This window comes from Platalea leucorodia (assembly GCF_965183815.1).
Source record: "Platalea leucorodia genome assembly, chromosome: 20".
Classification (NCBI taxonomy): domain Eukaryota; kingdom Metazoa; phylum Chordata; class Aves; order Pelecaniformes; family Threskiornithidae; genus Platalea; species Platalea leucorodia.
Window position 1 is genome coordinate 8,673,442 of NC_138842.1, and position 27,379 is coordinate 8,700,820.

The 27,379-nt window shown below is 49.3% G+C and overlaps 1 protein-coding gene across 4 annotated transcripts; it reads left to right on the forward strand.

The window, feature by feature from the left end:
- Nucleotides 1-75: 75 nt before the first annotated feature.
- Nucleotides 76-27,098, forward strand: USP28 (ubiquitin specific peptidase 28). 4 transcript variants are annotated; one of them, XM_082330724.1, is made up of 25 exons: nucleotides 311-1,271; nucleotides 2,368-2,483; nucleotides 3,539-3,616; nucleotides 4,955-5,087; nucleotides 6,337-6,448; nucleotides 7,132-7,294; nucleotides 8,201-8,287; nucleotides 9,132-9,269; nucleotides 9,708-9,781; nucleotides 10,319-10,395; nucleotides 10,783-10,931; nucleotides 13,084-13,211; nucleotides 13,382-13,477; nucleotides 14,395-14,571; nucleotides 15,754-15,968; nucleotides 16,210-16,280; nucleotides 16,607-16,835; nucleotides 18,276-18,479; nucleotides 19,011-19,150; nucleotides 21,514-21,692; nucleotides 21,787-21,865; nucleotides 22,246-22,325; nucleotides 23,455-23,578; nucleotides 24,438-24,636; nucleotides 25,875-27,098. In XM_082330724.1, exons 2-25 carry the CDS (start codon nucleotides 2,478-2,480, stop codon nucleotides 26,048-26,050), a joined length of 3,114 nt encoding a protein of 1,037 aa, XP_082186850.1. In that variant the 5' UTR covers nucleotides 311-1,271; nucleotides 2,368-2,477; the 3' UTR covers nucleotides 26,051-27,098. The 4 variants fall into 4 exon arrangements, with proteins under 4 accessions (XP_082186849.1, XP_082186850.1, XP_082186852.1 ...); XM_082330723.1 differs by lacking the exons at nucleotides 311-1,271; nucleotides 2,368-2,483 and adding an exon at nucleotides 76-138; XM_082330726.1 differs by lacking the exons at nucleotides 311-1,271; nucleotides 2,368-2,483; nucleotides 3,539-3,616; ... (3 more) ...; nucleotides 8,201-8,287; nucleotides 9,132-9,269 and adding an exon at nucleotides 9,553-9,591.
- The last annotated feature ends 281 nt before the right edge of the window (nucleotides 27,099-27,379 follow it).

Genomic DNA, 27,379 nt, shown 5'->3' on the forward strand with positions numbered 1-27,379 from the left:
ACCGGGGCGGCGCGGGCGGCCCCCGCCCGGCGGCGGGGCCGGAACCGGCGCGGCCGCGCATGCGCGGCGGGCGGCGCGGCCCCGCTGGCCGGCGGCATGACGGCCGAGCTGCAGGCCCCGGGCGGCGGCGGCGGCGCGGTGAGACGGCGGGGCGGCGGGGAGGGAGGCGGCGGGGAGGGGGGGGCTGCTCCCCGCCCGCCCGGCGCCGGGGCTGCTGCCGGCCCGGCCCGGCCCTCCCGCCCGGGCACCTCAGGCCTCGGCGGCCCCGCTTCTCCTCAGGCCTGCGGCCCTGCGCGGGAAGGGGGTCCCCGCCGGAGCCCGCCGCGGGTCTCCAGCGCTTCCCGCCCTGTCCCGCGGGGCGAGGCTCCCGGTTCGCGTCCGGCAGCCGACCTCGTCTTTCGGCTGCGTCGTTGCAGGCGGCCTTGGGGCGCTGGCCGGGCTGTGCGCGGTGTTCGCCTTCGGGGTGACGATGGGTTGTGCGGGACGCGCGCCGTCCGCTCTGCGGGGACGGCACACGGGGGGCGGCCGCCTCACGACGGCCTCCTCCTCGGCGAGGAGCCGGAGCCCGTTTTCTCCTGTCCCCGTCGCTAAACCAGCACCTGCCGACACCCGTGAACCAAACCCGTTGCTCGCAAACTTCAGGGCTCTGCGTTCATTGTCTCTAAAAGGAGCCGAGCGCCGAAGGGGACGCGTGGCTCGCCGCCCCTCCGTGGTGCTCCGGGCTCGGCGTGTCCCGAATTCACACAGGCGCCGGCACTCCCCGGAGCGTCTCCGCGCTCTCGGGGTGCCGGGGGAGCGCTGCTGAGAGGCCGGCGCCGAAGGCGTGAGCGGGATAAAAGGCCTCGACCTTTTCGTTGCGCGTTTGGGAGCCGCGTCGGTGCAGCAGTGGTTTCCCGCTTGCGCAGGGACGATGTCGGGGCAGCACCTGGCGTGTGGGAGCACGCGGTGACGGAGGAGGAGCTCGCCGCCCGCTGCCCCTTCCCTTGACGGATGTTGGTTTGTAAAAGCCTCGGTCGGGGATGCGGGCGTTGTCCCTGCTGCCGCCTGCGGGTTCTTCGCGCTCCTCACGTCCATTTTCCCCGCAGTGGTAAAAAGCACAGCTGAGGTGCGGAGGCTGAAGGCCGCGGCTCCGCATGCCTCTTCTCTGCGGCCGCCACCACCTTCCTCCTCCTCGCACACTGTTATTTGTGGAAGCCCCTCGAACTCTTGGACCACACTCGCACCGGTCCCCGCTCACAGCTTCTCATCAAAACAAACTACTGCTGAGCGCGGTGAGTCACGTCAGAGCCAGGAAAACGGCAAAACCTTTCCGTTTCATCGCTCGCTGGCCGGCTGTAATCTCCAGTACCCTCCTTCCTCTCAGCCTCTTGGTTTTGTACTCATCTCCTATTGCTGTAATTTAACATTAATAGCATTTTGGTTTGGGTTGCTGTTTTTCCGGCAGGTAGGGCCTTGGTTTGGTTTGGTTTTTCAAGTGCGGTATGTATTAATAGTGGCAGCACGCTGGTGTTAATTACCAGTTCTAGAGCTTGTTTTAAAGCACCACGGCGCCTAACCTCAAAAAGCAATGAGCCAGACTAGTTATAGCAACAAAACCACGTGCACTCCCCCAAAACTTAACAAATTTGTTGCACAGAGCGTGGTTCCCGGTGGTTTTTGTGGGCTGCCAGTCGGCCGCAAGCCTCTCAAAACTCGTTGTATGGGATAAGTCCTCTGCTGTTAATACAAACCTTTCTTTTCAAAGGCTGAATAAAATTGCGCTGGAAATCATTAGAATAATAAGTGGTGACTTAGAGCGGTGGATCAGTAATTAGCTTTTAGGGTTACAGCAGGCTTTATTAAATCCGCCTTTTGGTGAAGCAGAAACACCCCTGAAAATCATGCCCTGGCCTGCCTCCGATTCTGTTACTGTAATGCCGTTTATTAGGATGGGTTTTTTTTCTCCAACGGAAAAATACGCCCTGAAGCGTTAGGTGGGGTTAGCTGACGAGCACGCCGCTCGCTAAGGTAGCAAAATTAGCAACATGATATAAGTGGTTTGCCTTTGTGAAAGTATGCCCGTCCTGGGCCTCATACCCTTGGCTCCTTATCGTGCGGTTCCTCATCGTGCCCCTGCCTGGGCCTGGGGCTTTCCAGTGCACCTCGGCTTTTCTCACCACTAAAAGAGTGCACGGGATGGGTCGGGAGGGGTGCGTGTCTGCACGCACGCTTTTTTCTTGTAAAAGTTGAGCAAAAGTAGTATTTTAGGAGGGAATATCGCGAATAACTTGTCAGGGGAATTCCCATCAAAAAATAATCTAGGATTTTTTTTGTTTTAACCACCGGTATGAATGCGTGCTATCTTTACGGTATTTATGTGTGGAGTAGCATCCGTCAGCGGTGTGGATGAACGGGCTCGAAGAAGTAGTTGACTTGCTACTCGCTGGGTGGAACTTGTGCTCCGATGGCATGAAAGCATCTTAAACTTTTTCCCAGTAATGAGAGTAAGTAGAAGCTTGAATTTATTTGTCTGCTACCTTGCCAGTTAAGATGAATTAAACGTGTGATCTTAAGAAACTGGGATTCATTGGGCTGTGCTGACAGCAGGATCCTAGGCAGCCTTCATAAATCAGGCATACGCGGTACAGTCCCGGCTGTTTTTCTGTTGTGACCTCCTTCCCATGCGATGTGCGATGCCGGCATTACGGAGCTGGATGTCGCAGCGTCGAATTTCGGCCGAACTGGGCCGTTGGCGGCAGCAGCTGAACTCTGCCCGCGAAGGGGGGTGGTGGGACAGCCGGCATCGGGGCTCGCTGCTGGAGGGGGCTCCTTGTAGAGAGCTGCCGCCCCGATAGCCGGTTGACCGAAGTTATTCGTGGCTCGGTAAGCACAGTGGCCACTCCTGTGGTAAGCCGAGTCTGTGAGGATTTGATAAGTCTGTTAAAGAAAATTTCTGTAATCGTCCTTTTTAAGTGGTCAGACCAGTCAAAGAATAGGTTGATGGCTGTGGCTTAGAGCCTAGAGCGCGTATCTCGCCAAACCTCGAGTTGCCTGCGTGGTGGGGGAAGGAGAAGCGACAGCAGCCTCTCGGGCCCTTATTCTGACACCTTATTGTCAGCGAGAAATGACGTGCACAAATGGCATGTGCGGCCAGACTTAAAATAGCCCCTCGCCGGTGCCCCGAGAACACGCGGCCTCCTTATATGTCCCGCCGCACATGCCGCTGCTCGCTGGGGGAGGGGGTGCCCGTCCCCGTCGCAGGTGGGGCGCATCCGACAGCGGGGATAGCGTTTCCTCTCCGGCCCGCTGACGCGCTCGCGAGGATACAACGGATTGAACGTTAGTCTGTGCGTTTAGGGGAAAAAAAAATTGAGTGCGATGTTCGAGATGATGTCGGTATCGCCGTCAGGCAAGCATGACTGGGTTTTTTGTGTCAATCTGTCAGTAAAAAGGAAAGAAAGAAGCAATACTCCACCGAGCCCTCGGCAAGCCTTGCAGAAACAGCTCGATGCCTGTCCTGGTCACCTTTTCATATGAGCTCTCTCTTTCTTGCACGTAGGACTGCCAGATGCTCTTAAACCAGCTGAAAGAGATCACAGGAATTCAAGATTCAGCTTTCCTCCATGCGGCTCTAAAGGTTTGTGCCTGTTGTCATTGTTCTGTGGAAAGGAGACCTCTGAATTTGCCCCAAAGTCAGGCAAGTTCAGGCTTTCTCAAAACGTCATGCACGGGTCGGATGTTCGCTGACGTGTCAGCGGGCTGATAACGAGCTAGTCCTCGCTAAAATAGTCAGTGGGCGGCCTGTGAAAGCGATACAGCGTGTGCTGTGTGGAATAATTTGGTTCGGTGTGTAGGAGGCGAAGGGTAAATCCTCCGCTGTTTTTCTGCCCCTCACTTGTGTTTCGTTCAGGTGTACCCGCGAGGCACACAGGTACGTGTAGGCCAGCGTTTGTTGGTGTCAGCAGGGAACGTGCAGTTTTGGGGTTCATGTGTATTCATCCCTGTCTGAAACAAAAACCCTATGCTGAGTTGACAACAGTTCGTTTTTCTAACAGTAGACCTTAAAATCTGTGCTGCAGCAGCGCGTGCTATCCTAAAACATTGTAAACATTGCCCGGAAGTTTTGCTCTGTTATCCCTGCATTGTGTAAACACAAAGTTAGTGGGTCAGGGCAGGTTCTTCTCCATGTAAACCGCTTCAGGAGTTCTGGACAGCCAGAATAACATCGGTAGCTTTGTGGCTGGTGGTTGTCTTGTCCATCACCCGAACAGTCATCTTTGCTCCAAAGTGAAGGGACGCAGGAATCTCAGGTACTTGGAGAAGCAACGTTTACCTGGAAAGATTCCTCCTCGTAGTGCGTGTTTCAGTATTTATAAATCGTGGCATTAAACTGGCTGCAACCGCATCAGTCCGGAATCATCAGATGCCATCCATCCTCTTGAGATGTAGCAGCAGGATGTGAGCTGTGCTGAAAATATACAAAGAAAGAGGCTTGTTTAAGGAAATTCTGAAATGTTTCATCGAGAAGTACTATGTCCAGAAAACGTCAGAATAAATTTAAAGGAGTTTAGCCCGTAGCGGTGGTCTGAAGAAAGCCCTAGCTCCGTAAGAGATATATGTCTTGAAATCCACGGAGAGTTTGATTCCTGTGAGTCTCTCCTGGTGGCAAAGTGCCCCATCGCGCTTCAGGCCCTCTGCAACTGCTCGAATCTCTTGTGAGGGAAGTGAAATTAGTTAATGGAGTCTGCGTTGCCCTAGTAATAAAGCCAAAGTGCTTTCTGACGGAGAAATTCAAGCCTTCATTATTTTCATTTTTTACTACTGCTTGTCACCAACAGATAGCTCTCTCCTGTGGCCAGAGAAAGCAAAGTTGGTGGCGGTGTGCCTATCTCTGCCACGGGTGCATTGAATATCATGCAAATGTTGATGAAGTAACCCCGGCGCTATGGCTTTTTTTCCCCTATCGTTCTGCTAGGCTGCTAATGGAGACCTAATGGAAGCGGTCACCTTCCTGACGGAGGAGCACGCTCAGGAGCCGGCTCAGGACGCGGCCGCTGCGGAGCCATCCTCTTGGGAAGGAAGCGCTGTGGGCAAACAGCTCCCACAAAGTAAGTGGTTTGTCTCTGCTTACCCTTACGGTTTCACGTGTTTCGGCCTGAGCCGAAAGGGGAAGCATCGGTCCTCCCTCCTCCTGCCAGTGAACCCCTCCGGCTCCTGTCCTGGCGCTGATCTGGTTTTGCCAGTACTCACGGCTTCCCATGGGACAGCCCAGGGAATTAAACCTTCCTGGTGAAGGAGAGCTGCGTCCGAAAGGGAAGTGACTTAACAGTGTTTTAATAGTGCTTGTAGATGACACATCATGGTTACAAAGCTATCGTTTTAAACAGCTGGTCTTGGCTAACACAGAAAACCCAGAAAGCTCCTAAAGCAGAGCAAGCAGGAGAGAGAGAACTGAATCCCTGTCAAGGATTGTACATTTCTTTCTAACGGCATCTGCTGGCAGAGCGGGCAAACTGAGTGTTTAGGATCATATTTTCATGAAAACTTAACATGGTGTTTGAGCGAGCAATTTGACTCCCTGAAAAATGTTTTTATAGATGTTACAGGTATTGGCAAAAGCCTCAGTTTGGTACATTGAGATGTGAAAAGCAGGATTGTAGTCTGAGGTAGCTGAGAATAGTTTCTTTAAACCTTTTCGCTAATGACACATCTGTTGACTGGAGCTTTCCCAAATGATGTTATCGCTGGACAGGTTCACAAGGCCAAAAATCTGTGCTGGGAGCTTTGAAGCAACACCCGGAACAGCGCAGCTGCCCTTTGTTCCACTGTATGAGGCTTCCACCTCTTCCAGAACTACTCCTCTTCCTTTCTCCTTCTTTTCTACGTAGCTAGTACGTGAAATGACTCATAGCTGAGCATCCTGACACGAGTGAAGGAAGGCGGTTCTGCGTGATCATGCTGGTTTTATTGAAATCCTTTATTTCTCGAAACAGTGTCAGTTGTTGACACTGATGCCAAGGCACAGCACATATAAGCAGCAGCTGATGTTCCTGTTTCATTATGTCAAGAGATTTGAAATGTTCCCTCAAGCTCTGAATTTGGGCAGAGGAAATCTGGCCAGTACACAGCTGCACGGTCTGTCCTGTTCTCCTCATCCGGCCCACTCAATGGCTTTTGAGGTTTCCTAGCACGATCCAAACTACAAGCATTTGTATTTAAGACTTGAGCTAAAAAATTACGCTCTGTCAATTGAAAAATCGTGTTTGCGAAGTGTAACCTTTTCTAGAAGTTCCTCTTAAAGAAAACGTTTGCCTGCTCCTGCTGGAAAACTGATCAGAATGCTGCCTCCGCTTCTAGATGTTACTACTGCACTTACCCCTGACAGCAAAGATGACCTCCGCGCAGTCGACGCCTTCAGACCACTGGAATCGCCAAAAGCTCAGGCTGCAGAAAGAGACGCTGCTGAAAGGTCAGTGGGTCCGTAAATTGGCTTCGGTTTTCCCGGGTATCGTAAGCGGATTCTTAAGCTGGTAACTGCAAAACAAACATAAATCACCTACCAGATGTATGCCTGCTGCTTTTCGAAGGTGCTTGGGTCATTATTGCCTTCTGGGTAGTTGACCTTTACTGCTGGGGCAGCGCTGCAAAGTGATGGTTGGAATAGAAAAAGGGGGTTTAGTTGTGACCTGTTCAGTCCCTGCTGCCGTCGCTGGCATGCCGCGCAACAGGATGCTCTGCTGGCATTAGGGCACCTGTGGAAGAAGCACCTTGAAATCTCCCGTGTCGATCGATGCACCTCGCACCAGTCGCTGCGTAGCTGCCTCCTTTTTATCGTGGGTTGGATTTGCCTCCGATAGTGACTACGGGCGCCAATTTCGCATGCAGCTAGTTCGTGAAGAAAAACGTGCATATCTTATTACCTTCTTCCGTCGTTCCAAATTGTCTTGCAGTCGTGTTTTCCATCCACCTCACTTGAGAGTTGCAGCCTTTCTGGAGTCAGATAAGACATCTGTTGCCTGTTGCGCTGGGTATCGCCCGACAGCGCCCGGCTCTAGTGTCCCGCGTGTGACTGGAGGGGAGTACGATTCCCATAGTGTGCGAGAATCTTTGTGAGATGGAGTTTTACAGCACGGTGTGCATCTCTTGTGACAGACCGCAGGAAGCGCATTCCGCTGAAAGCAAAAATCGCTCCAAAAGGAAACGCTGTGAAGTCTGGGGAGAGAACCCCAAGCAGAATGACTGGAGAAGAGTGGGCGACTGGCCCGTTGGAATGAAAAACATTGGCAATACGTGTTGGTTTAGCGCTGTCATACAGGTAAATCTGGTAGAAAAGTTCTGGAGGTGCTGTGGTCCTGGGGTCAAAATGTCCATCGGTTAGAATTAACTGCGCAGCCGCTCTGTGGAGTGCTCGTCGTATGCAGATGAGCGAATGTGACCGTGCTCAAACGACACTTCTGTTTTTATTTGATATGGTTGTGATTTATTCTGGGCGTGCACAGAAAGAGCCAAAGAGCAGTTGAATAGACTTTGCCTAAAAATAGATAGAGATGCATAGTCTGTGTGTACGTACGTGGGGTTTTTTTGGTGGTGCAGCGATGTCCAAATGCTTACTGCGTGACAGAAGCTTGACTGGCAAAGTGGACTGATAATTTAATTTTACTGCAGTTATTGTTGGCTCCGTAATACATGGCGTATCATATTCCAGTTAATGGGATACGCTGGCGTAGATGCTTGAACAAATAAGCGACTAGGCAGCGTGTATTGTTAGTGATAACCTAAACAAGAAGAGACAACAATAAGTGGAACCGAGCAGATTTGTCTCTTCTAACCATTTCGCGTCAGCAGATAGACATGGATCAATTGTGTGTCTCCAGCTTTGAGGGGAAGCGAGAAAGCTTCAAACGGGCCCCTTTCTCACTGTGCCTTGTTCCCGGGCGCTTTCCCGCAGCTTGCCTACGCAGAATAGAATACTCTTTGCTAAAATGGTTCTATCTCTCCTAGAAACGGCAGGATGAGATTTTGTTCTTTGGTGGGTACGAATGAGCTGGTCCGGCGCACAGTCTGCTCGCTTGGTCAATGTTCATTTAGTAACGCGAGGCCATCGGAGAATTAGAAGTTAACAGAAAAGCTGTCGAGTGAAGGAGTGACAACGGGGCATGAAATTGCAGTGAGCCAAGTCCTCGCAGGTGCTGACTGGTCTTTACCTCTCCTTTCCTTTCAGTCTCTGTTTCAGCTGCCGGAATTTCGGAGGCTGGTCCTTGGGTACTCCCTCCCTCAAAACGTGCTTGAAAGTTGTCGTAGTCGCACTGTAAGTTTTCATCGAGTCACGCTGTGAAGCTCCCCTCTTCTGTGCTATGCTGTTCTGCTCTTTCTCTAAGCGGATTTAATTTGGGGCCATCTGAGACTCCTGCGCCTATGTTGATGGCTTTCAGATTGTCAGGCTGCGTTAAAGACAAATTTGGGAAATACTTTTCCAAGGCAGAATCACCATAGGAAAAAATCAGATGTTTCTCGTAAAGCTTTCCTCTAGAGCTTCTTTCAGACTGTGGTGCGGGGAGAAACTTGTCCCGTAAATCTTCTTTGTTAGCTCCAGATTGTTCATTTGTTCGCGTGCACCACAGAAGCACTGGTATTTGAGCCAGCCTGAAGGTCCCTCTAGCCCCGGTACCTTCTGAGAGCGCTCAGCAGGAGGTGCTTAGGAAATATTTAGAGAAAGAGGCATACGTAGAATTATCCTTCGCTTGTTATATCGTTCTAGCTTGCGGCCGCCGCCGTTTAAGAGACTTTGCTTTACTGCTTTCGTGTGTGCTCTTGATACTCTAAGAAAACCCAAACTGCAGGCAGAATAAATTTGTAAATTCACCAGGTTTTGCCTTCTGTTTTAGCAATTGTTACTTCTGGCGCTTTTTTCTCTAACGGTTTTGTTTCGGTTAAATTTTTTCTCCCGTGCATCCATCGGGAGAGCAGATTGCTTCCGAGAAATGACACCGCATGTCTTTCTGCTTTTGTCCTTTTTAACGTCTCCTCTTTCCTTGGTCGTTAGCGTACCTGTTAAAGGTATGTGCATGCAGTATTCTGTAGCCCTTTGTTTTAAGATGCTGCTTTTTTTGAGTTGCAGGAAGGTTTTGGCTTTTCTTCTTTTTGCGATGCAGGGAAAAAGAAATATTGCGTTCATGCAAGAACTTCAGTGTCTGTTTGCTTTAATGCTGGGGACACGTCGTAAGTTTGTAGACCCTTCTGCAGCACTGGAACTCTTGAGGGATGCGTTTAGATCCGCTGAAGAACAGCAGGTAAAACCGCCTTAAAAAGCCTTTTGCTTTCTTCAAAACAGCACTCGCAGCCGCAGCAATCCTATTTCGCTTCATCCCGCTATTACTTTCCGAGGCCTCTTCCCATGTTTGTCAACTGACAAGCAGCTGTCCCTGTGTCATTTAGGCGAAATGTACGTGCTTGCTAATTAAACAGCCAGCGTAACAGTGCTCTACCCAGTGCCATCTGGGTAGTTGGGTAGCGATCGCAATAATTTCCTCTGATCTAGTTTTCAGATGAGCAGAGTGTTCATTATCGGTCTAAATCAGCACAGCACTTGAGTTTCACACTTCTTTCGGCTGGGTAGGTACAGCAATACCAGTCGGGTTGTATTCCAGTAGGTTCGTGAAACCAGTAGACCGTGAAAACGCTTTCTGGTTGGTGCTGCGTCTCACTCTCGACTTCTGTCTCTCTTCTAGCAAGATGTGAGTGAATTTACACACAAACTACTGGACTGGCTGGAGGATGCGTTCCAGCTTGCTGTGAACGTCAAGTGAGTTTCCTGTGATCTCGGGAGTTTGACCTGACGCTGAGGAGAAACGGGTTTTAAATGCGACGCCTCAGTAAACGAGAGGGCTTTACATGAAAGGTTGGAGTAAACGAAGGAGAGTTTGTTGTTTACCGAGGATGATGCCCCTTAAGCTCGAAAGATGCTTGTGAAGTGTTACACGTACATTTTCCGTACGTAAGCGTAGGACTTTATTCAATGCCGGTATGGCCTGCAGAATGAAAAAGCTTTTTGGGGGAACTCAGCAGAACTGGTGTACGTGAAAGATCTGGGTTTTTGGACCTACGTTTCAAAAGGTAGTGCCTTAACTTTTTTTTTTTCCTTCCCCCCTGGCTGTTGTAAGTCTTATGATATGCTTTTGAGTATGGAAACAGATAAGAAGCTTTCTCTGTATTTTGTGCTTGGATAGAAAACTTCACTTTTGACTGTAGAAGATTCCCAGGCACAGGCTTAGATTATGACTTGGGGCTTTTTTGCAGCCTACACCTGCAAGTGAATGTGTGCTTTTTCTTTCTAAAACAGGAGCCCTGGGGACAAATCCGAAAACCCAATGGTACAACTTTTCTACGGGACTTTCTTGACTGAGGGTGTCCATGAGGGTGAGTGAAGGGTTTGGTAGATTCACGTTTTAACTCCTTTGCGTGTTTTGGTTTATAGCAGTGATGACGTAGGATAGTGTTGCACGTTCCCGATGAAGTTGTCTAGTTTTTTAAACTTGCAGATAGTCGTCCTGATAAAGTTGTCTGTAACATTTATAAAGTCTGTCTTCTGAAAAGATTAAACACTCGCAAGCGCTCATGTATTTGAGAGCACTTGTTTCTAAGGAGGCTTACCCTGACAGAGGCGTACAGAGCGAGCTATATAATGCGGTTCGGTTCTTGCGAGTAGTGCCTCTGACTGGTGCTGACGACAAACTCTTTGAGTCAGCCCGAGTTTTTTGTTCTCTTAAGTTAGTTCACGGGTTTTGTATCGTTTCCATCATCCAGGCAATGCTTTTTCCAAGATCGAAGCCTTTGGTCAGTATCCCCTTCAGGTAAATGGTTATCGAAACTTGAATGAGTGCTTGGAAGGAGCCATGGTGGAGGGAGAGATGGATGAGGCGACAGCATCTCAGTCGGTGAAGTATGGACAGGAGGTCAGTTTTACGTTTTGTTTTTGAGCTTTTCCTTGACTGCTGCAGAAAAATGCAACACGCATAGCGCAGGGGTGTCTCAGTATATTTCGATAACTTTAAATGGCAATTGTAAACGTTGAATTGAATACAAAATATTTTCTGGATACCTGGAATCTCGCGTAAATATATGTTAGCCTTACGTGGTGAGACGCTAAGTCTTTGCTTATTCGTAAAGATGTGTTGTCCTATATAAGCAGTTCGAGGAGTTTGTTTTTAAATTAAAAAGGTAAACATCTGCTTCTGATGCAAGTGTGATAAAGTCTCTCTCTTTCTGTTGAAGCCTACCTGTACCTGAGTAGGGGGAGAACCACTGCCTCCATATTTTCGGAGGGTAAAAGTACAGTGCTTAACTCCATGGTATGCCATTTGGAATTTGTATGTGTTTTTTTTCCTTCTCATTTTCACTCTTATCTTCTGACTGTGCTGATTTTTTTCTCTTTTTTTTTTTTTTTTTCCCCAAAAATCTCACGAATCACAAACCAATCATAAAATACTTAGTTGCAGCAAAGTAGAAAGTGAAGGTGTAGCATTACATTCAGCATCCTACATGTGTAAGAGCAGCTGAGAAGTTAGCTTAGAGAAAGACTGGGAAATACCAGTTAAGAAATTTGCAAAGCTGTCTGGTGTAGAGGGGGCAGGGAAAGGTATTTCAGTTCTGCGAGAACGTCTGAAAAACGTGTCGCCGTGGTTTAAACTAGCAAAGGAGAAACGAAGTCTTGGGCGGGTAAGCCCTGTCCGACTCCAGGCTCAAGCGTTTGTTTCTGGTTTTCCTGGTTCCTGCCTGAAGCTGTTCAAATGCATTTACAGCAGATGTAGCTGAAACCGATGTGGGCTGCTGCCAGAGACAAAAGGATGTAGGGAGCTAGTCGGGCAGGTTCTTTTCAATCCAAGCTTTTTAGCTCCTCCAAATCCTCTCCTGAAAGATAAGGGAAACTGGACTGATCGTGGAGATGTTCTAATCGTTCTTTGTCTGTACGGATAGAAGGAAAAGGCTCTGGCTTTATTTCTGAGAAATCTGACTGGAAAAACTCTGCATCTTAATTTCACTTCCTAGGATGTCGTGGCTAGAGGACTGCATGATAGGGGACATAGAGAATAAGGTGCATTTTGTCTTTTGAGAACGTAGGTGAGTGTACTGAAGCTCAAAGCATCAGTGGGATTAACGAGAACTTGCATTTCTCCTAGATAATAGGTGTGTAAATCATTCCTCCTTTGGTTTTATGTTCCCTTGTTCTGAAGATTTGGCTCCTTCTCAAAAAGCTCTGCTGCCTCCTGGCCATTTCCTTCCAAAGCTTTTTAAAAATAATAAAAAAGCCCACACCTTCACTGTAAATATTTTAGATCTACAAATGTGCTGTTGCACTTTGGTGGGGAGCAGATTTATTGTAGCAGGACCTGTGACACGAATCCTGCAAAGGAAAAGGAGCTTAGTATGCTCATCCTGAGTCCAGCAGGGAGCATTGTCTGGGCGGTGCCATGCTCAGGTAGGTGAAGGACGCTTCTGGCAGTGGGTGCTGGAAGTGTTGGTGAGCCCAGGAAGAGAGGGAGGAAGGGTAAATTCAACCGAGAATTTTTCTTTCAGCATGGCTCTTTGAAACAGTTTATGAAACGTACAGAAAGTGGGTTTCTTCTCTGAATCTCTAAATTGAATCGTTTATCAATAGGCTGAGAGAGGGTAAGGAATCAGGTACTGCTTAAGGACTTCTGTTTTGTTCCTCATCATTGCATGTGATCTACATTAGATAAGAACTCTCTTGGAGGCTCTTAGCTGACATCCAGAGTTTGTGTAGTGCCTGCTAATTTTGTAAAATTCACTGCTGGACCCGTTAATAATCCATCAAGCTGGATGCATCAGGCAAAGAAAAGTAACTTTCTGAAAGCTATCGTGAGGCTTTCTCACGGTAAAAATGTAAAATGGAAGCGGGAATTTTAATCACGTAAAATTTGGCTTTCTGCCTAGTCACTCCGTAAACAAAATATCTACTAAATCAGTATTTAAAGACAAACAGACATTTAGGATCAGTCTGAAATCATTTAGGATTGGTCTAAAATGTGCCGTTTCGCAGTCATCTTAAAACGAGTCCCTTTGGGGGCCTTTCTGCTTTCGTTACAGCGCTGGTTTACAAAACTCCCACCAGTACTGACCTTTGAACTCTCCCGATTTGAGTTCAATCAGTCACTAGGACAGCCAGAGAAAATTCACACCAAGCTAGAATTTCCCCAGACTATTTATATGGACAGGTGAGTTGCTCGGTTGTACGGTACGTTTAATGCTATTGCTTCACTGTAATTACAGGAATTAAAAAGGTTGTACGGGTGGGCAAGGAAGGATTCTGAAATACGCGTGAAAGGTTGTGGATGTTAGAAGTAAACAAATCTCACGTGGCACGGCTCTGTATTTCTCTGTTTAGGTACCTCTACTGCAGTAAAGAGCTTATTCAGATGAAGAGAGAAGAAATGAAGAGGCTGAAGGAGAAAATGGCAATTCTGCAGCAGAAACTGGAAAGGTAAGTAATCGGCTAGCTTTATTTTTTTGCCCCGTGGCAGCGTGGAAATGCTTCCTTTCGAATGAGCAAGAGAAACTTGTAGAGGAAGGGCAAACAGAACCGGGTTTGTCCTGAGGAGCGTGGAGTGAGGAAGTGTGTTTTCCGAAACAAACTCGTGGTTTTGATGGTTTCTGAATGTTACCGATGCTGTTACAAGAATAAATTCTGTAAATAGTACAGTTGGCACTGTCAGCTGTGTTGGCAAGTTCCAGTGACGAAGCCCAGTAATACATTGAAAAGAACCTCTGTTATTTTTTACATTAGATGTCCTCTCCAGCTTAGCATTTGGCGTTATTTATTGGGGAAGGAAGTGGATCGATCGCAAAGATCTGGTTCATGGACAACCAGAAGATTTCATTTTCCCGGTGCTTTGTGTAAAAGTCCTGTTAATGAGCGTTAAACTTGCTTGCGGTTTTTAGTTTTAAAATGACAGCTCTGTGAACAAGTGACAGGCAAAGAGGTGCGCTGTGTCGTGGTAGCCCTGGTGGTCTGGGCTCGGTGAGGTTCGGGTGGGCGTCACGAAAGCAGTTTACGTTTAGGCCCGTGCGTAGCGTCCCGCAGGGTCTGGCCGGGCCGGAGTTAATTGTCACCGCAGCCGCCGGTTTGGTTTTGTGACTAAACCGGTGCTGACAGCACACCAGTGCGTCAGCTGCTGCTGAGCCGTGCCCCGCAGCCTCGAGGCTTTCAAGGTCCGCTGGTGGGAGGTGGTGAGTGTGTCCCTTTGCATCAGCTGGCTTTTTCCCGTCCTTCCTTCGCTGATTGAACCGTCTCCATCCTGACCCAGGAGTTTTCTTCCCTGTTGCTCTTCTGTTGTCCCTTCAGGTTTAACCAAACAGTCGCATCCCTTCATTCGTGCAACATCTTGCTTTTTTCTGTAGGTACATGAAATACGGCTCTGGCCCAGCCCGCTTTCCACTGCCTGACATGCTCCAGTACGTTCTTGAATTCATCGCTACAAAGCCAGCTGTAGTTTCTTCTGCTCAGGGCTCTCAGACAACACTCCTGCAGTCCCAAGCCGAGCCTCGTGTTCTGGACGTGCTTTCGCAGCCGAATGGGTTGGTAAACAGAAATAAAAATAATTCTAGGAGAACACTTTGCCTTTCAGCTAGATGCTCCTGGTTTGCATTCTAAAATTTGAGTCCCTCACTACAAGACAGACACTGAGGTGCTGGAGTGCATGCAGAGCAGGGCAGCGAGGGTCTGGAGCAGGGGCTGGAGCACAAGGCTGGGGAGGAGCGGCTGGGGGAGCTGGGGGGGCTCAGCCTGGAGAAGAGGAGGCTGAGGGGAGCCCTCATCGCTCTCTGCAACGGCCTGAAAGGAGGCTGGAGCCGGGGGGGGGTCGGTCTCTTTTCCTAAGTAGCAAGCGATAGGATGAGAGGAAACAGCCTCGAGTTGCGCCAGGGCAGGTTTAGGTTGGATATTATGAAAAACTTCTTCACCGAAAGGGCTGTCAGGCCCTGGCCCAGGCTGCCCAGGGCAGGGGCTGAGTCCCCATCCCTGGCGGTATTTAAAAGTCGGGGAGATGTGGTGCTTGGGGACATGGTTTAGTGGTGGGCTTGGCAGTGCTGGGTTAACGGTTGGACTCGATGATTTTAAGGGTCTTTTCCAACCTTAACGATTCTACGATTCTAAAAGTGGATTATTTATCTGAGCACTTGCGAGCATGATGCTGTAATGTATGAATGCCTGTGCAAGTAGTCATTCACTACTTTGCTCGTAATTTGGTTCTGTTTGTGTAAATATAACACTGCATCTAGTCTGGTCTTTTTCCTTTTCCAAAAGCATCACCATATTCCTTGTCTAAGCAGCAATTCTGAGTTAAATTATGTTAGGCTACTAATTTTTTTGCTTCATCAACCAGTAAATTACTGCAATATTGGATTATTACAAACCTGGCCAGCATGGTTGGTTTACACTCTAAGTTAAGCTGAGTAAATACATGAGTTTCTTAGTAGTAAGGGAAGGAATTTTTAGAATAGCATATTGTGGCGCTGTGCTTACAGAGGTCTGTAAGAATTTTAGCTTTTATTTGGCCGATACTTTCATTGGGTCTGTTATGGGAGAAGTACATCTCAATGTACTTGTCCTGTTTACATTTTGTGCCATCCCGGAAGGGAGATCCTGCTGTGGCTCTGGAGCGATTTTTGTTTGGTCTATTTCATGCTGTTTTCCAAAAAGAGAAAAAACAAGAGAAAGATTGAAACACCTGTCCACTGCTCTTGGATTTTGCTTCACAGCATACTAGAAAGGAAGGATACTGGGACTGAAGATGCAGCTTGCTTTTTGGCAAACCCCTCGCCGCAGCAAAAATCGAGCACGCCGCTCCAGCCTTCTGGTTCGCCAGCAGAAATGTCTGAAGGTCCAGCTCCCCACGTGGTTTCCGAGGAAGAGCTGACCCTTGTTCGGACATGTCTGCAGCGATGGAGGAACGAGATCGAACAAGACGTGCAAGGTTGGCCCCAAATGTATTTGTTGTGGTTTTTCTGTTGAATACCAGCCTGATTTCCCCTCTGCTGCTTCAGCTGGATACATCCTGATCCACAGCTGATCTCGTGCAGCCTTCAGCCCTGGTGTTAAGTGTAATTGACAGTTACTGCATGGCTTCAAACTTTTTGAAGGGAAAGCGGCCAGAATAGCCTGATGAGTACTCCTTAATTTTTATGTGTTTCCCTCATTCGTAATGTTCTTGGCAGATCTGAAGGAGTCTATTACCAGAATCAGCCTGTCCATTGAACAAATGTACTGTGACCCTCTCCTCCAGCAGGTAAGAAGTGCAGCTTCGTTAGGTAAATATTAAAGTGATGTTGCCGACACTGTTTTTTGCTAGTAGCTGTCAGTTTAAGTTGTCCACTTTACTGTGTTTTTAAAAATCCCAATATTACGACGAAGCAGAGAAAGGATTCCTTATGAAAATCTTGTTGCTTTTTCCCTTAGAGGTCAGTTCTCACTTCGGAAATTTACCATCTGAATCAAGAGTCTTGTACCAGGCTGCAGCTATGAATGCATTTGCAGTTTTTGTACGGAGGTCAGACTTTAGTAAATTTATTTACTAAAAGTACGTCTGAAAACTACGTCCATGTGAACTTGCAGGTTCCCTACCGGTTGCACGCTGTCTTGGTACATGAAGGGCAAGCAAATGCTGGTCACTACTGGGCCTACATATACGACCAGCCTCGAAAAAGCTGGCTCAAATACAACGACATCTCAGTGACAGAATCATCGTGGGAAGAATTGGAGAGAGATTCGTTCGGAGGCTTGAAGAATGCCAGTGCCTACTGCCTGATGTACATAAGCGATAAGGTGTCCCGCTTTGTTGCAGGTACTGGAGCCAAAACCGCTGGTTAATTAGACATTTGTGTATTATCTTGTCTCTCTAGCCTGCGTGATCGTTACGTTCCTCAGCTTCTCTTTGGCACAGTTGTCTTTGGGCAACACAAAAATCTTTGCCCCAGATAGAAGCAAAGTAATTTGCCCCGTACTCGATTCGTTTCGAAATCCCTGATAGGGTTGAAAACTGCAGAAAGAACGGTACTAGTGAGATTAGGTAGGGTACTTGGTGTATTACTAACGTGTGTAAATATTCAAGCTCCCCATTTGCCACTTCCAACGTGCATCTGCTGCTGGTGTTTTTCGCTTGGACCCTTTACATAGCTTATAGGACAGTGTTTCTTTTGTAGGGGCATGTGAAACACCTACTTTATTTCTCCCGGTTTTATCACGCTTTCTGACTTGCTGGCTTGCTTTTTAGTGATACCGTTATATTGAACCGAAGCGGGGCTCTTGTTTTATGCAGCCTTTCCTAGTGCATGCGTTATTGGTAACAGCGGCTTAGACTCGCAAGTATGTTTGCAGTGCCAATGTATAAATAGTTACGTGGAGAAATTATCGTGCACGTGGCACTATACATGGCAAACAGCTGTAGAAGAACCTAATAATTTCACGCGTGGTTCATTTTGATGTAATAAGTAGAAGGAAACAATGGAGAACTGTCATTCTGTTCATTGCTAAATATGGCTGATGAGGATCTGGAGGTCGTTCTTTGTCTGCCTTCCTATGACAGTTCCGTTTCTGAAATGAACCCATGATTCCCTCCCCCCTCCCCCATTTAACGCGATTTTTGTTGGTTTTTAAAGACGTTTTGCTTTTACAATGGGTGCGTAAGAAATATCTGGTGTAGAGAATTGCTGTTTGGTTTTGATACATTTTAAGACTTGTCTAAAGCTGATACTACTTGGGTTTTGTGCTTTTAAAACCAAATACTGAAATAGATCTCAAAAAGTGCTGAGAAATACCAGCATGACACTCGTGCTACGGAATCCGTGCGGTTCCCTACCTTTATATGCTATGTAGTGTTGTAGATACGATGTCTCCAGCTGAATTGTGAATTTTGCAGCTATCAGCAGTGTAAATACCATTCTCTGTATAACAGTAGCCCTTGAATAAGGATGTATTTCTGACCTACTGCATCAGCAGGCGCCGTTTCTGGAATTTCTCTGTGATAAATGCCATCCAGTGGTAGAACCAAACCGGGTTTTGTTTCAGATAACTCTCTAGATTTGTCTTTTTTTTTTTTTTTTTTTTTGGCACTTTTGCTTATGAATCATCTTAAATCACAAAGCTAGTAGAAAGTTGGGGTTTTTTTTCCCATTTATCCCTCAGCCAATTTGATCATGGCTTTCCGTAATACTGCGTATTTGTTTAGTCTCTACTGTCCTGCTACCATGTGTTTTGTTACATGCCAGTCCTGCGTTTCTTCCAGACGAGGATGACGGCTCAGAGGTCGGACAGTTTCAGAAGGAAGTCGAAGCCTTGCCCCCAGAGCTGAGACACTACATCCAGGAGGACAACTGGCGACTTGAGCAGGAGGCAGAGGAGTGGGAGGAGGAGCAATCTTGCAAGATTCCTCAGATGGAGCCTTCACCTGCTTCTGAATCGCAGGACCTCTCTTCTGAATCAGGACCAGGTAATACCACGTCTGAATCTGCAAACCGTGTTGGAACCGGTAACGACCAGCTGGTCAAAAATACCACCGTGTTGGAGCCTTGCATGAATTTCTAGATATCTAGGAGAGACTGTTGATGAAGTAGCAAAGGCAGCTGGTGGAGGCTCTGTCCTGGCAACACGAAATTCTGCTGGTTTTGCACATGCAAAAGCCTTCCAGGCTTGTCACCAGAAAGGCTGTTCCCATTGATTTAATCATAATGGGCTAATCTCATTTTGCTTCCAGGCTTTTTTTTTTGTTTTTTAAATAAATATCGAGTAGAAAATGTTCAAGTGCTGTTCCCTGGAGCGGGAAAGCGTTGCTCGGCGATCCCTGATGGTGTGTGCCATACCCGCTGAAAAGGGGTATGCACAAGCTCACGGTGAAATGCCTTCACCGCCGGGGTGAATGCAGCAGCTGTTTAATCCCGCACAGACAAGCTACAAAACATTTTAAAACAAGAGAGAAGTCTTGCAGTTCGTGCTCACTAATACCACACCTCTGTCCTGACAGATCAGTCTTCGGTCTGCGAGCAGAGCGTGCGCTCTCTGTCCTCCGAACACGCCATGATCGCCAAGGAGCAGACCGCCAAGGCCATTGCAAACACTGCCGACGCCTATGAAAAGAACGGTGTCGAGGCAGCTCTCTACGAGGTAGGAGCTGAGCCCTGGCCCAGGGAGCAAGCCGTTCTTGTCTTTGTATTATCCTTCTTGAGAGACCTTTGCTCTTTCCACTTCTGTGTGATTCTGTAGCTGTGCCACCTTTACCTCGGTCCCCTTTTGCTTTCCTGTATTTTGCTTTGGGTTTTCTTACTCTTTTTCTTGTTTTTCTTCTTGGCCACAGCCCAAGGAGGTAGAGCCAGCGAAGGCCCAACCGGGAGAAACAGCATTTACAGTTCAGGCAGAGCCACCACGGGACGCTAAGGAAACAGAGTCCGCTGCCCAAACTAGCTCACAGGTCTCTGAAGTGGAAATCCCCAGTGTGGGGAAGATTCCCGTTAGATCCGATGCAGACGGATATAATGAGGAGGTACAGATCCCAGTGCAGGGGTTGATTACTGCCGGTCATTAACCTGGAACTTTGCAGTTAGCTGGCTTTGAGCTTTCCTAAGACGGGGTACGATAGCAGTCTGGCATGGAAACCACGTTTCCCACTGTGGAAATGAAGAAGGCCAGACTAAATTGTTCAGTAATTTCATTTCTAAAAGCCATCAGACAAGCAGCTTTGTAAAAGCATTTGATCGTTAGATCTGCACACAGTTCCGTTAAGTCTTCTTTCTGGCACAACTAGATCAAAATTGATCCTAGTGGTATCAATGTATTTACAAGCCTCTTTACTGTCTTCAGTTACGGTTTCGTCCCCTCTCTCAGAGACCGTTAACCGCTAATAACATAACTTATGGCACCCTAGCTACTGATTTTTTGAATCTGACCGTTTAACCGCACTCATACATGCGCGAGCAGTGTTTTGGAAGTTCAGTCTTTTTCGCAAGCGCCATCGGATTTCACATAAATACCGAGACCGTTGCTCCTTGAGTATGTTTAATATACGCTTGCGTGAAGCTGGCACAATGAAATGCTCTGCTGTGAGGCACCGCTCTCGTGTGTGTGTGGCTTAAGAAGTTCGGAGGGGGCACGGAGGGGATACGGCTGGTGTGCTTTACGTTCTCGCTTGTCAGATCTACAAATTCAGGGCTTGGAGCGACCAGCCTTTAGAGCTTTCGGTGCTTAAAAAAAGCCCTGCATGAGAAGTGCATGTGGTAGATGGAGTAAGCGGTACACAAGGAAATCACGGCGGTGGCTTATTCCACCTGCATTCATACGATTTCCTGTAAGCCTTATCTTTTGAAAATTTATTCCTTTCTTCACCGTGCCTTCTCTTCTTTCCCTGTCTGTCACCGTTGTCCTTGTTCTTGTTTCTCTTCCTGCTTTCGTGGTAGGTGATGCTGAGTCCAGCCATGCAAGGTGTCATCCTGGCTATTGCAAAAGCCCGCCAGACCTTTGATCGAGACGGGTCTGAAGCAGGGCTTGTTAAGGTATCTTATTTGTTTGCTAAATCCAATAGTACGGATATCTGTTTTCGCGGAATGAAGAATCTATGCTATATTGACATATCAAGAACGTGAAGGGAACAATTTGTGCAGTTTTTCTTTTAGTTAGTGGCCTTTCTGTCCTGCATTTCTGTTTCTGCTCTCTTATTGTGGCAACGCATCCTTCAGTTCTAAACAATTTTCAGAGCTTGTGAGAGCTCCCTCCTCCCAGGAGAAACAACCACCTTTTTTTTACCTTCCACTATTTATTCTGCTTATCCTTTTAGCATTGGTAATTCTCTTGATCTGGATTATAAAAAGTAGACTTTCTTTGCCTGCCTTGCAGAATCTGTTGTCTAGGTCCTCAGCGTGGTCGTCAGAAAACAAACCAGCGCTTGTCAATTTTTTTTCTGGTCCTGAACATGCACCCTTACTGTGACCTCTCTTGTAAAATGTGTCCTCAAGAAACGTAGGTGTTGAGCAGAGGGATCTGAAAGAATGAGCCCTGCTGAATATTGAAGCTGGTGTTAGATTTTACAGGCAGGTAGATTTAACTGAAAATGCCGCATGGCAGAAATCTCCCGTGCTATTAATCTACAGGAATATAAATCACAAGATAGTCTTGCACTCGTGACAGATATAAGCGTATTGCGATCGATGTTTGCAACCTCAGCGCTTGCAAGAGGATTACCAGCACTGTCTAAGGCAGCTGTGTGCCCCCCTCTCTGAAAGCCACGTAGACACCTTGGCGCTTTTGGAAAGCGCACGCTTCGTGCCTGTGGTTTGCCTTGGTGCGGGTGCCTCTTGTTTATGGTTCCAGGTGTTCCTAGGCTCCCATCCGCCACTAGAATATAACCAAGCAGCGGAGGCTAGGTATCGCCCACGGGAATCCCATCGTTCGAGGGCAGGTTTAAGCTTCGTATCGGCCGCGGTGGCATTCCCACGGGCAGAAGAGCGGACGCGTTAGTACGTGCGTTTCGTTGGCAGGCGTTCCACGAGGAGTACTCCCGGCTCTACCTGCTTGCCAAGGAGACCCCGACCCCTCAGAGCGACGCCCGGTTGCAGCACGTGCTCGTCTACTTCCTGCAAAACAACGCTCCCCAGCAGGTGGTGGAACGGACCCTTCTTGAGCAGTTTGCGGACAAAAACCTCAGCTACGATGAAAGGTTCGTGCCGCGGATTCCGAGGTGAGGCTTGTCTCATCTGGAAGCAGCCGGGGCCGTTGTTCTGATTTTCTCCCTCTCTGCTTCCATGGAGCAGGTCAATCAGCATTATGAAGGTAGCACGAGCAAAGCTGAGAGAAATCGGTCCTGACGATGTCGATATGGAGGAGTACAAGGTAAGGGACCCGCACACCGCCTTTGATCCTTCACGCTGTCGGAACCGGCGCGGTCCAAAGCAGCGCGCGGGAAGCGGGGAATGCGGCGCGGAGCAGCGCCAGCGAATGCAGCAGCGGCTGGCGCGCCTATCGGCAGCTTCCTTGCTGTCCGAAGCGTGTGCCTGCAGAAGGGTGCTGAAAGGGAGGAAGAACACGCTGGAAATCTCCTGAGCTTTGAGGAATGTCTGTGCATTTGATTGTTTGTGTGTCGCTTGTGAGAGGCCTTTAAAGCCTTCACCGGGTAAAATCTGACGGGCTTTTGAGTTGCGAAGGAGTGTAAAAGGCGCCTGTGCGCGTTACGGGTGACGCTGACGCTTTGCTTTCTTGCTGCTCCTCAACAGAGATGGCACGAAGACTACAGCCTTTTTCGCAAGGTGTCAGTTTACCTGCTGACAGGCTTGGAGCTGTACCAGAATAGAAAGTAAGTTGCTTTTCGTTGTGTGTTGGAGGAAGGTAAACTATAGCCTAGAAATAGAGGCCACTTGGACAGAACAACTTCTTTTTTGACCCGTGACGGCCAGTTTGCGTTCGGTCTTGCCTTTGAGGCCGATGGGCTTTCGTTTTGGCTTGCTAATAGCCGTTTCTTGAATCCACAGCCAACCTCGGTTAACAGTTTAAATATTGTGACGAGGTACGGTTATTGTTTCTCGGAGTTGCCCGAATTTTTCCCTCTGTGAAGTAGAGCTTTGTATTTTCATTTCCAGAGATGGGTTTGCAGGAATGATTGCCACCGCTGGTTTTTTTTTTTTTTTCCCCTCCCTTTGGACTCCTGTGTTACAATTAAACTGTCTTGAATTGGACATTATACTTTGTGTAAACGCACGCTTTGGAGTTCTCCAGACTCTTAGGAATTTTAAAAGGGCCTTTCTTTCTCCCTAGTGTTTTAGAACCCGTATTTTACATAAATAGTGCAGTATGGAGGAGGACGGTGCCATTTTATGAAAGGTTTGTAGTTTGAAAAGTGATTTTTCCAATCCGGAAAATAAACCGGCTTTCAGAAATGATACATGGATGGAAGCAGAATTGAATTCTGAGGTGGTTAGCAGTGATGAGCCACCAAATTCAGGTGGGCAAATTGACAAGAGGCTGGGCGAGAGCCCCTTAGAGCTTCCCTGGAACGACCTAATCTCTGTCAGCTGCTCTGTTTTCGCACCAGGGGGTTTATAAGCTGGAAATATGTGAAGGAACGGAACACTTTACCTCCTGCGCTTCTTTGGGCGCTCTCCCAGAGTGCAAAGTTCCCAGAGCCATACAAAAAAAGGTCAATGCTGGCCTTCACGCTCAGGCCAAGTTGTACAGAAACTCGGCTTTGAAGGGCTCTCCCTAAGACGCTCATTTGGCACGCTGGGCCAAAAGGAACGTTAATTACTTGACGTGGGGCAGCTGTTCCTTTATGCTTTGGCAAGGAAACAAAGTTTTTCCTGTCGGGCCCGACGCTAGTTACCATTCAGGCCAAATGGAAGATATTTCCTGAGCTAACAAGGCCGAGTGCTCTGCAGTTGTGACCCTGGCAGAGCCTGCGGGCTGGAGAGCTGACACTCTTCTCCTAGGTACCAGGAGTCGCTCAGCTACCTGGTCTACGCCTACCAAAGCAACACCAAGCTGCTGGTGAAAGGAACCAACAGAGGAGTGAACGAGTCGCTGATCGCCTTGTACAGAAGGAAGTGTCTCCTGGTTCGTATTGAGGAGCTCTGCGCTCGCTCTTAGAGAGGAGGGGAGGGAGCAGCCTGGGTGACGTCGGCTCCCGTGGTGCGGTTCACCCACCGGCTGCTCGGTGGGCGCTGCCCAGGGAATCGGACCGTACCGTGGCCCCTTTTAGGAGCATGCTTAATTAGCGTGCTGCGTTTTCGGGGAGGGTTCGGACGCTGCCGAACGTGCTCTTGGGTTTTAACTCGGCGCTTGCGTCGTTAACTCAGTTGTTGCATCGTTTTCTGTCCATTCGCTTCCTCCCCCCCCCTCCAGTATTCATTTCTAATGTTAATGGCTTTCTCTCTCTGAGCAAGAGATGACGTCCTCTTCCACAGGGGGCAAAAAAACAGCATAAAAATGAGGTTTCTTTTCAGTTTACGCTCCACGGCTGCCAAGGCCAGCGTAACTGTCTCTCTCGTGCCTGTTACCGTGGCTTCTGCCCCTTCCTCAGTACCAGCAGTAGTATGGAAATCTGGGAAATAATAATTCAATGAAGAATGTGCAGCAGGGCTCTCGGGGAGGCTGGGTGAAGGCGGATGTGGATCTGGGCCTCTTAAAACCAGAATTATAAATAAGCTATGTGTACTCTTTACGTATACATAGTAAATTACATATAGGTACCTACATATATATATTTATCAGTTTGTTTTCTATGGTGTGGTCCCTGCGATTAAAGGTGGCTACTCCACCAGAAGCTGGCGCCTGGTTCTGTTGGTCTGTGCGTCTCCGCACGGCCATCGGTGAAGGGGCCCGAGCTGCCTGCCTGTCCTGACCGCACGCTGGTTACCTGAGGTCCCCGCTTGCTTTTCACCAGTCTGTCCCCTGGTTCTCCCTCCTCCCCTAGAAGCTGAACGAGGTGGCAGCCTCTCTGTTCGTGAGTTGTGAAGAGGCTCGTGTGGCAGAGGGCATTAGCATCCTGAACGAGCTGATCATCCCCTGCATGCACCTCATGAACAGCTTCGAGATCTCCAAAGAGGACCTGGATGCCATCGAGGTCATGAGAAACCGCTGGTGCTCCTATTTGGGACGAGAAGACATGGACGGTAGGGAACGGCTACCTTGTCGTGCTGTTTGTGGGCAGGGCAGTGTCTGGAGCTGAACTGGAAAGGAATGAAAGGACCGTTTAAAACACTGCCTTAAACTCCCGGCCTTTGCGCTGGAGCACGTTCGGGCGTTTCTGACTGCGAGAGGAGAAACGTATTTGAATCGTCCGCTGAATTACGTTACAGAAGAATTTGATCATCTTTTGCACTAAAGCTGCGGAGGGAGGGTTCCTCTTCCCTGAAACGTGCAAAGCTAATTTCAGAACGGGGGCTTAGCGTTATCTAGGCGCGCTTTGGTTTTGGCTTGCCTTACTGAGCGGAGGGCTCCCCGTAGATGGCAGGAGAAGGCCGGCAGGCTTAGGTGCAGGGGCGTGCTCCTCTTCGGGAGGGAGGAACGCGTTTTATCAGTGGCCACAAACATGGCCAGAGTTGCTGAAGACTGGATGGGGGAGCAGATTCAGGGGATCTTTGCATTTTGAAGAGAGGTTTGTCATTTTGTGGCTGACCTTTGGTTCTGGATAGCCGTTCTTCTTCTGTATTTCCTTCTGCGGCCTGGAGTTGGGCTCCCACAACTCCTCTGCGGTCGTTTTTGTTAAGAGAAATTGGGTTCGACCCCCTTGATCTGTGTGTGAAGGTTTGGAGTCATTACAGGGGCTTTGTCATTAGCAGAGGACAAACTTGCCATAGGAAAATAAGGCAAAACCACAGATGTTTATTCTCAAAATACCGTTGTAAAGAATAGAAGTTGGATAGATTTCTGCTAATAGGCAAGTTTCCCATTCACGGGCTTGCCGCAACGGCGGTTACTTACACGGAAGATCTTGAGGGAACAGCAGCAGGGTGCTCGCGCCTCCCGGGTCACCTGAGCTAGCTCAGGCGTCGCCCCTTCCCGCCTGCTGGTCTTTGTCCGAAGGTGCCGGCCTTTAACGCGCGGTCCGGTGGCATTTCTGCGGCCGGCTCCTGGGCGACAGTCCTTCGCCAGGAGTGGCCGATGCCCACCGAGGTCTGAGACGCCACAGGCCGTAACATCAAGTTATGAAGGCGCGCTCTGCTTCACTCGAATGCAAAGCCAGTATTTGAGCGTCACCTTGCAACATGTAGTTACCTCTGACTTGCCAGCCAGCGCTGGTTCTCTAAAAGGCGGCGCAGCTTTGCAGCTCACGGCCCTGGAGCCCTCTGCCGTCTGGTCTTTCGCTGTTGCGGTGCCGCTGACTGTTTCCTCCTCTCCCCCTTGACAGCCAAGCTGCAGATGAAGCTGGGCGAGCTACTCCCCCGGCTCCTCGACTGCTCCACCGAGGTCATTGTTCTGAAAGAGCCCCCGAAGATCCGGCCCAACTCCCCCTACGACCTCTGCAGCCGGTTTGCAGCCGTGATGGAGTCCATTCACGAGGCCTCGACCGTGACGGTGAAGTAGACTGCGGACTCCCCGCCGCGGCGCGGTGCACGCGCTGCAGACCGCCTGCCCGCCCGGGGTCCTCCCGTTGGGCAACGTGTGAACGGGAGAGGAGGGGGGATTCGGATTCAGAGCCGTGTTCTTTGTAAATACGAACGAATAAAAAGCAGTATTGCACTTTTGAGATAAAACCTTCGGCGGTAACGCCAAGGACCTGAACCACGGCACTAGCGTGACGCGGCAGGTCCCTGGCAGCACCCCACCGCTGCCGTGGGGTCCCCAGGCCGTCTCGGGAGGTTCTTCTGGTTTGGCAGCTTTCTAGACACAAATCCCTGGGCCTGCGACAGCAGCAGAGCAAGAGGCCGGCTCCTCTGGCGAGCCAGGCCACGAGCTGTGCTTGATCTGTCAGGCGCGCGTACGTCTTCCCGAATGATTCGCTACCAGCGGTCGTACGCTCAGGTCTCGCCGAGCTCCTGCTCGCGGGAGTCCGAGGGCGTGACGGGGAAGCAGAGAGGAACGGTGGCTCACGCTCGCCGTCGCGTGGGCAGTCGTGCGGGCAGCTGCCTGTTCCGCTCAAGCCAAGCGGGCGTTTGCCTTTTGTGTTTTAACCGGCACAAGAAGACGCGCAGCAGCCTTCCTCCGAGAAAGGCGCAAGCAAATAGCGGCAGCAACAAGGGACGGGGCTGTAGAGATTGTCTCCCGCACCCTCGTGCGCCAGCGACGGCTCGCTGGTTAAGGGAGGTCACGCCATGCCAAAGGGTCTTCCCCTCTCGGATCGGGTGGCAGACTTCCCTCTCGCCTCTGGGGGATTTTCAGCGCCGGATCAGCGCGGATGGCAGCTGCGGGGGCTAGAACCGGCTCCTTTTTTGTTGGTGGTGGGGTTTTTTTTCACTGACTTTCTGTAAACGTTGTGCCTCGTTTGCCTTTCCTTTTGCGGGCAGCCTGTCCTTGCGTTTGAGCTGCGGCAGTTGTTTTAAAATGTTCCGAGTAAGCGGAGGGGGAATCCTCTTTGTTAGGACTATGCAGATTTTTTCTAAAAGTGCAATAAAAGCATTTGTTCTATGTTAGAATGAAAAAGCTCCCTCCGTGGTTTTATTTCGCTCCGGTGTTACGCCTTAAGGGTCTTCCTGGCTTCGGTGTGAAGAAAGGGAAGCAGAGGAAAAAAATCATCTGTGGGCAGAGCAACGCAGAAACCTCCGCAGCCGGACGGGGCTCCCGGGCGTGCGCTCGCGAGCTCGTCGTGGGTCTGCCGTGAAGACGGCGGAGCAGCGGGGAGCTCCCGGGCCAGGAATTTCGGGTGCTTCAGCAGAAAACCCGGTGAGTTTGGCGACTCTGAGCGTCGCTAGGCTG

Coding starts and splice junctions, on each gene's coding strand:
- USP28 (XM_082330723.1), top strand. CDS start 97: ATGACGGCCGAGCTGCAGGCCCCGGGCGGCGGCGGCGGCGCG. Junction 6,449..7,131: donor GAAAGAGACGCTGCTGAAAG/GTCAGTGGGTCC, acceptor CTCTTGTGACAG/ACCGCAGGAAGCGCATTCCG. Junction 21,866..22,245: donor TCGATATGGAGGAGTACAAG/GTAAGGGACCCG, acceptor GCTCCTCAACAG/AGATGGCACGAAGACTACAG.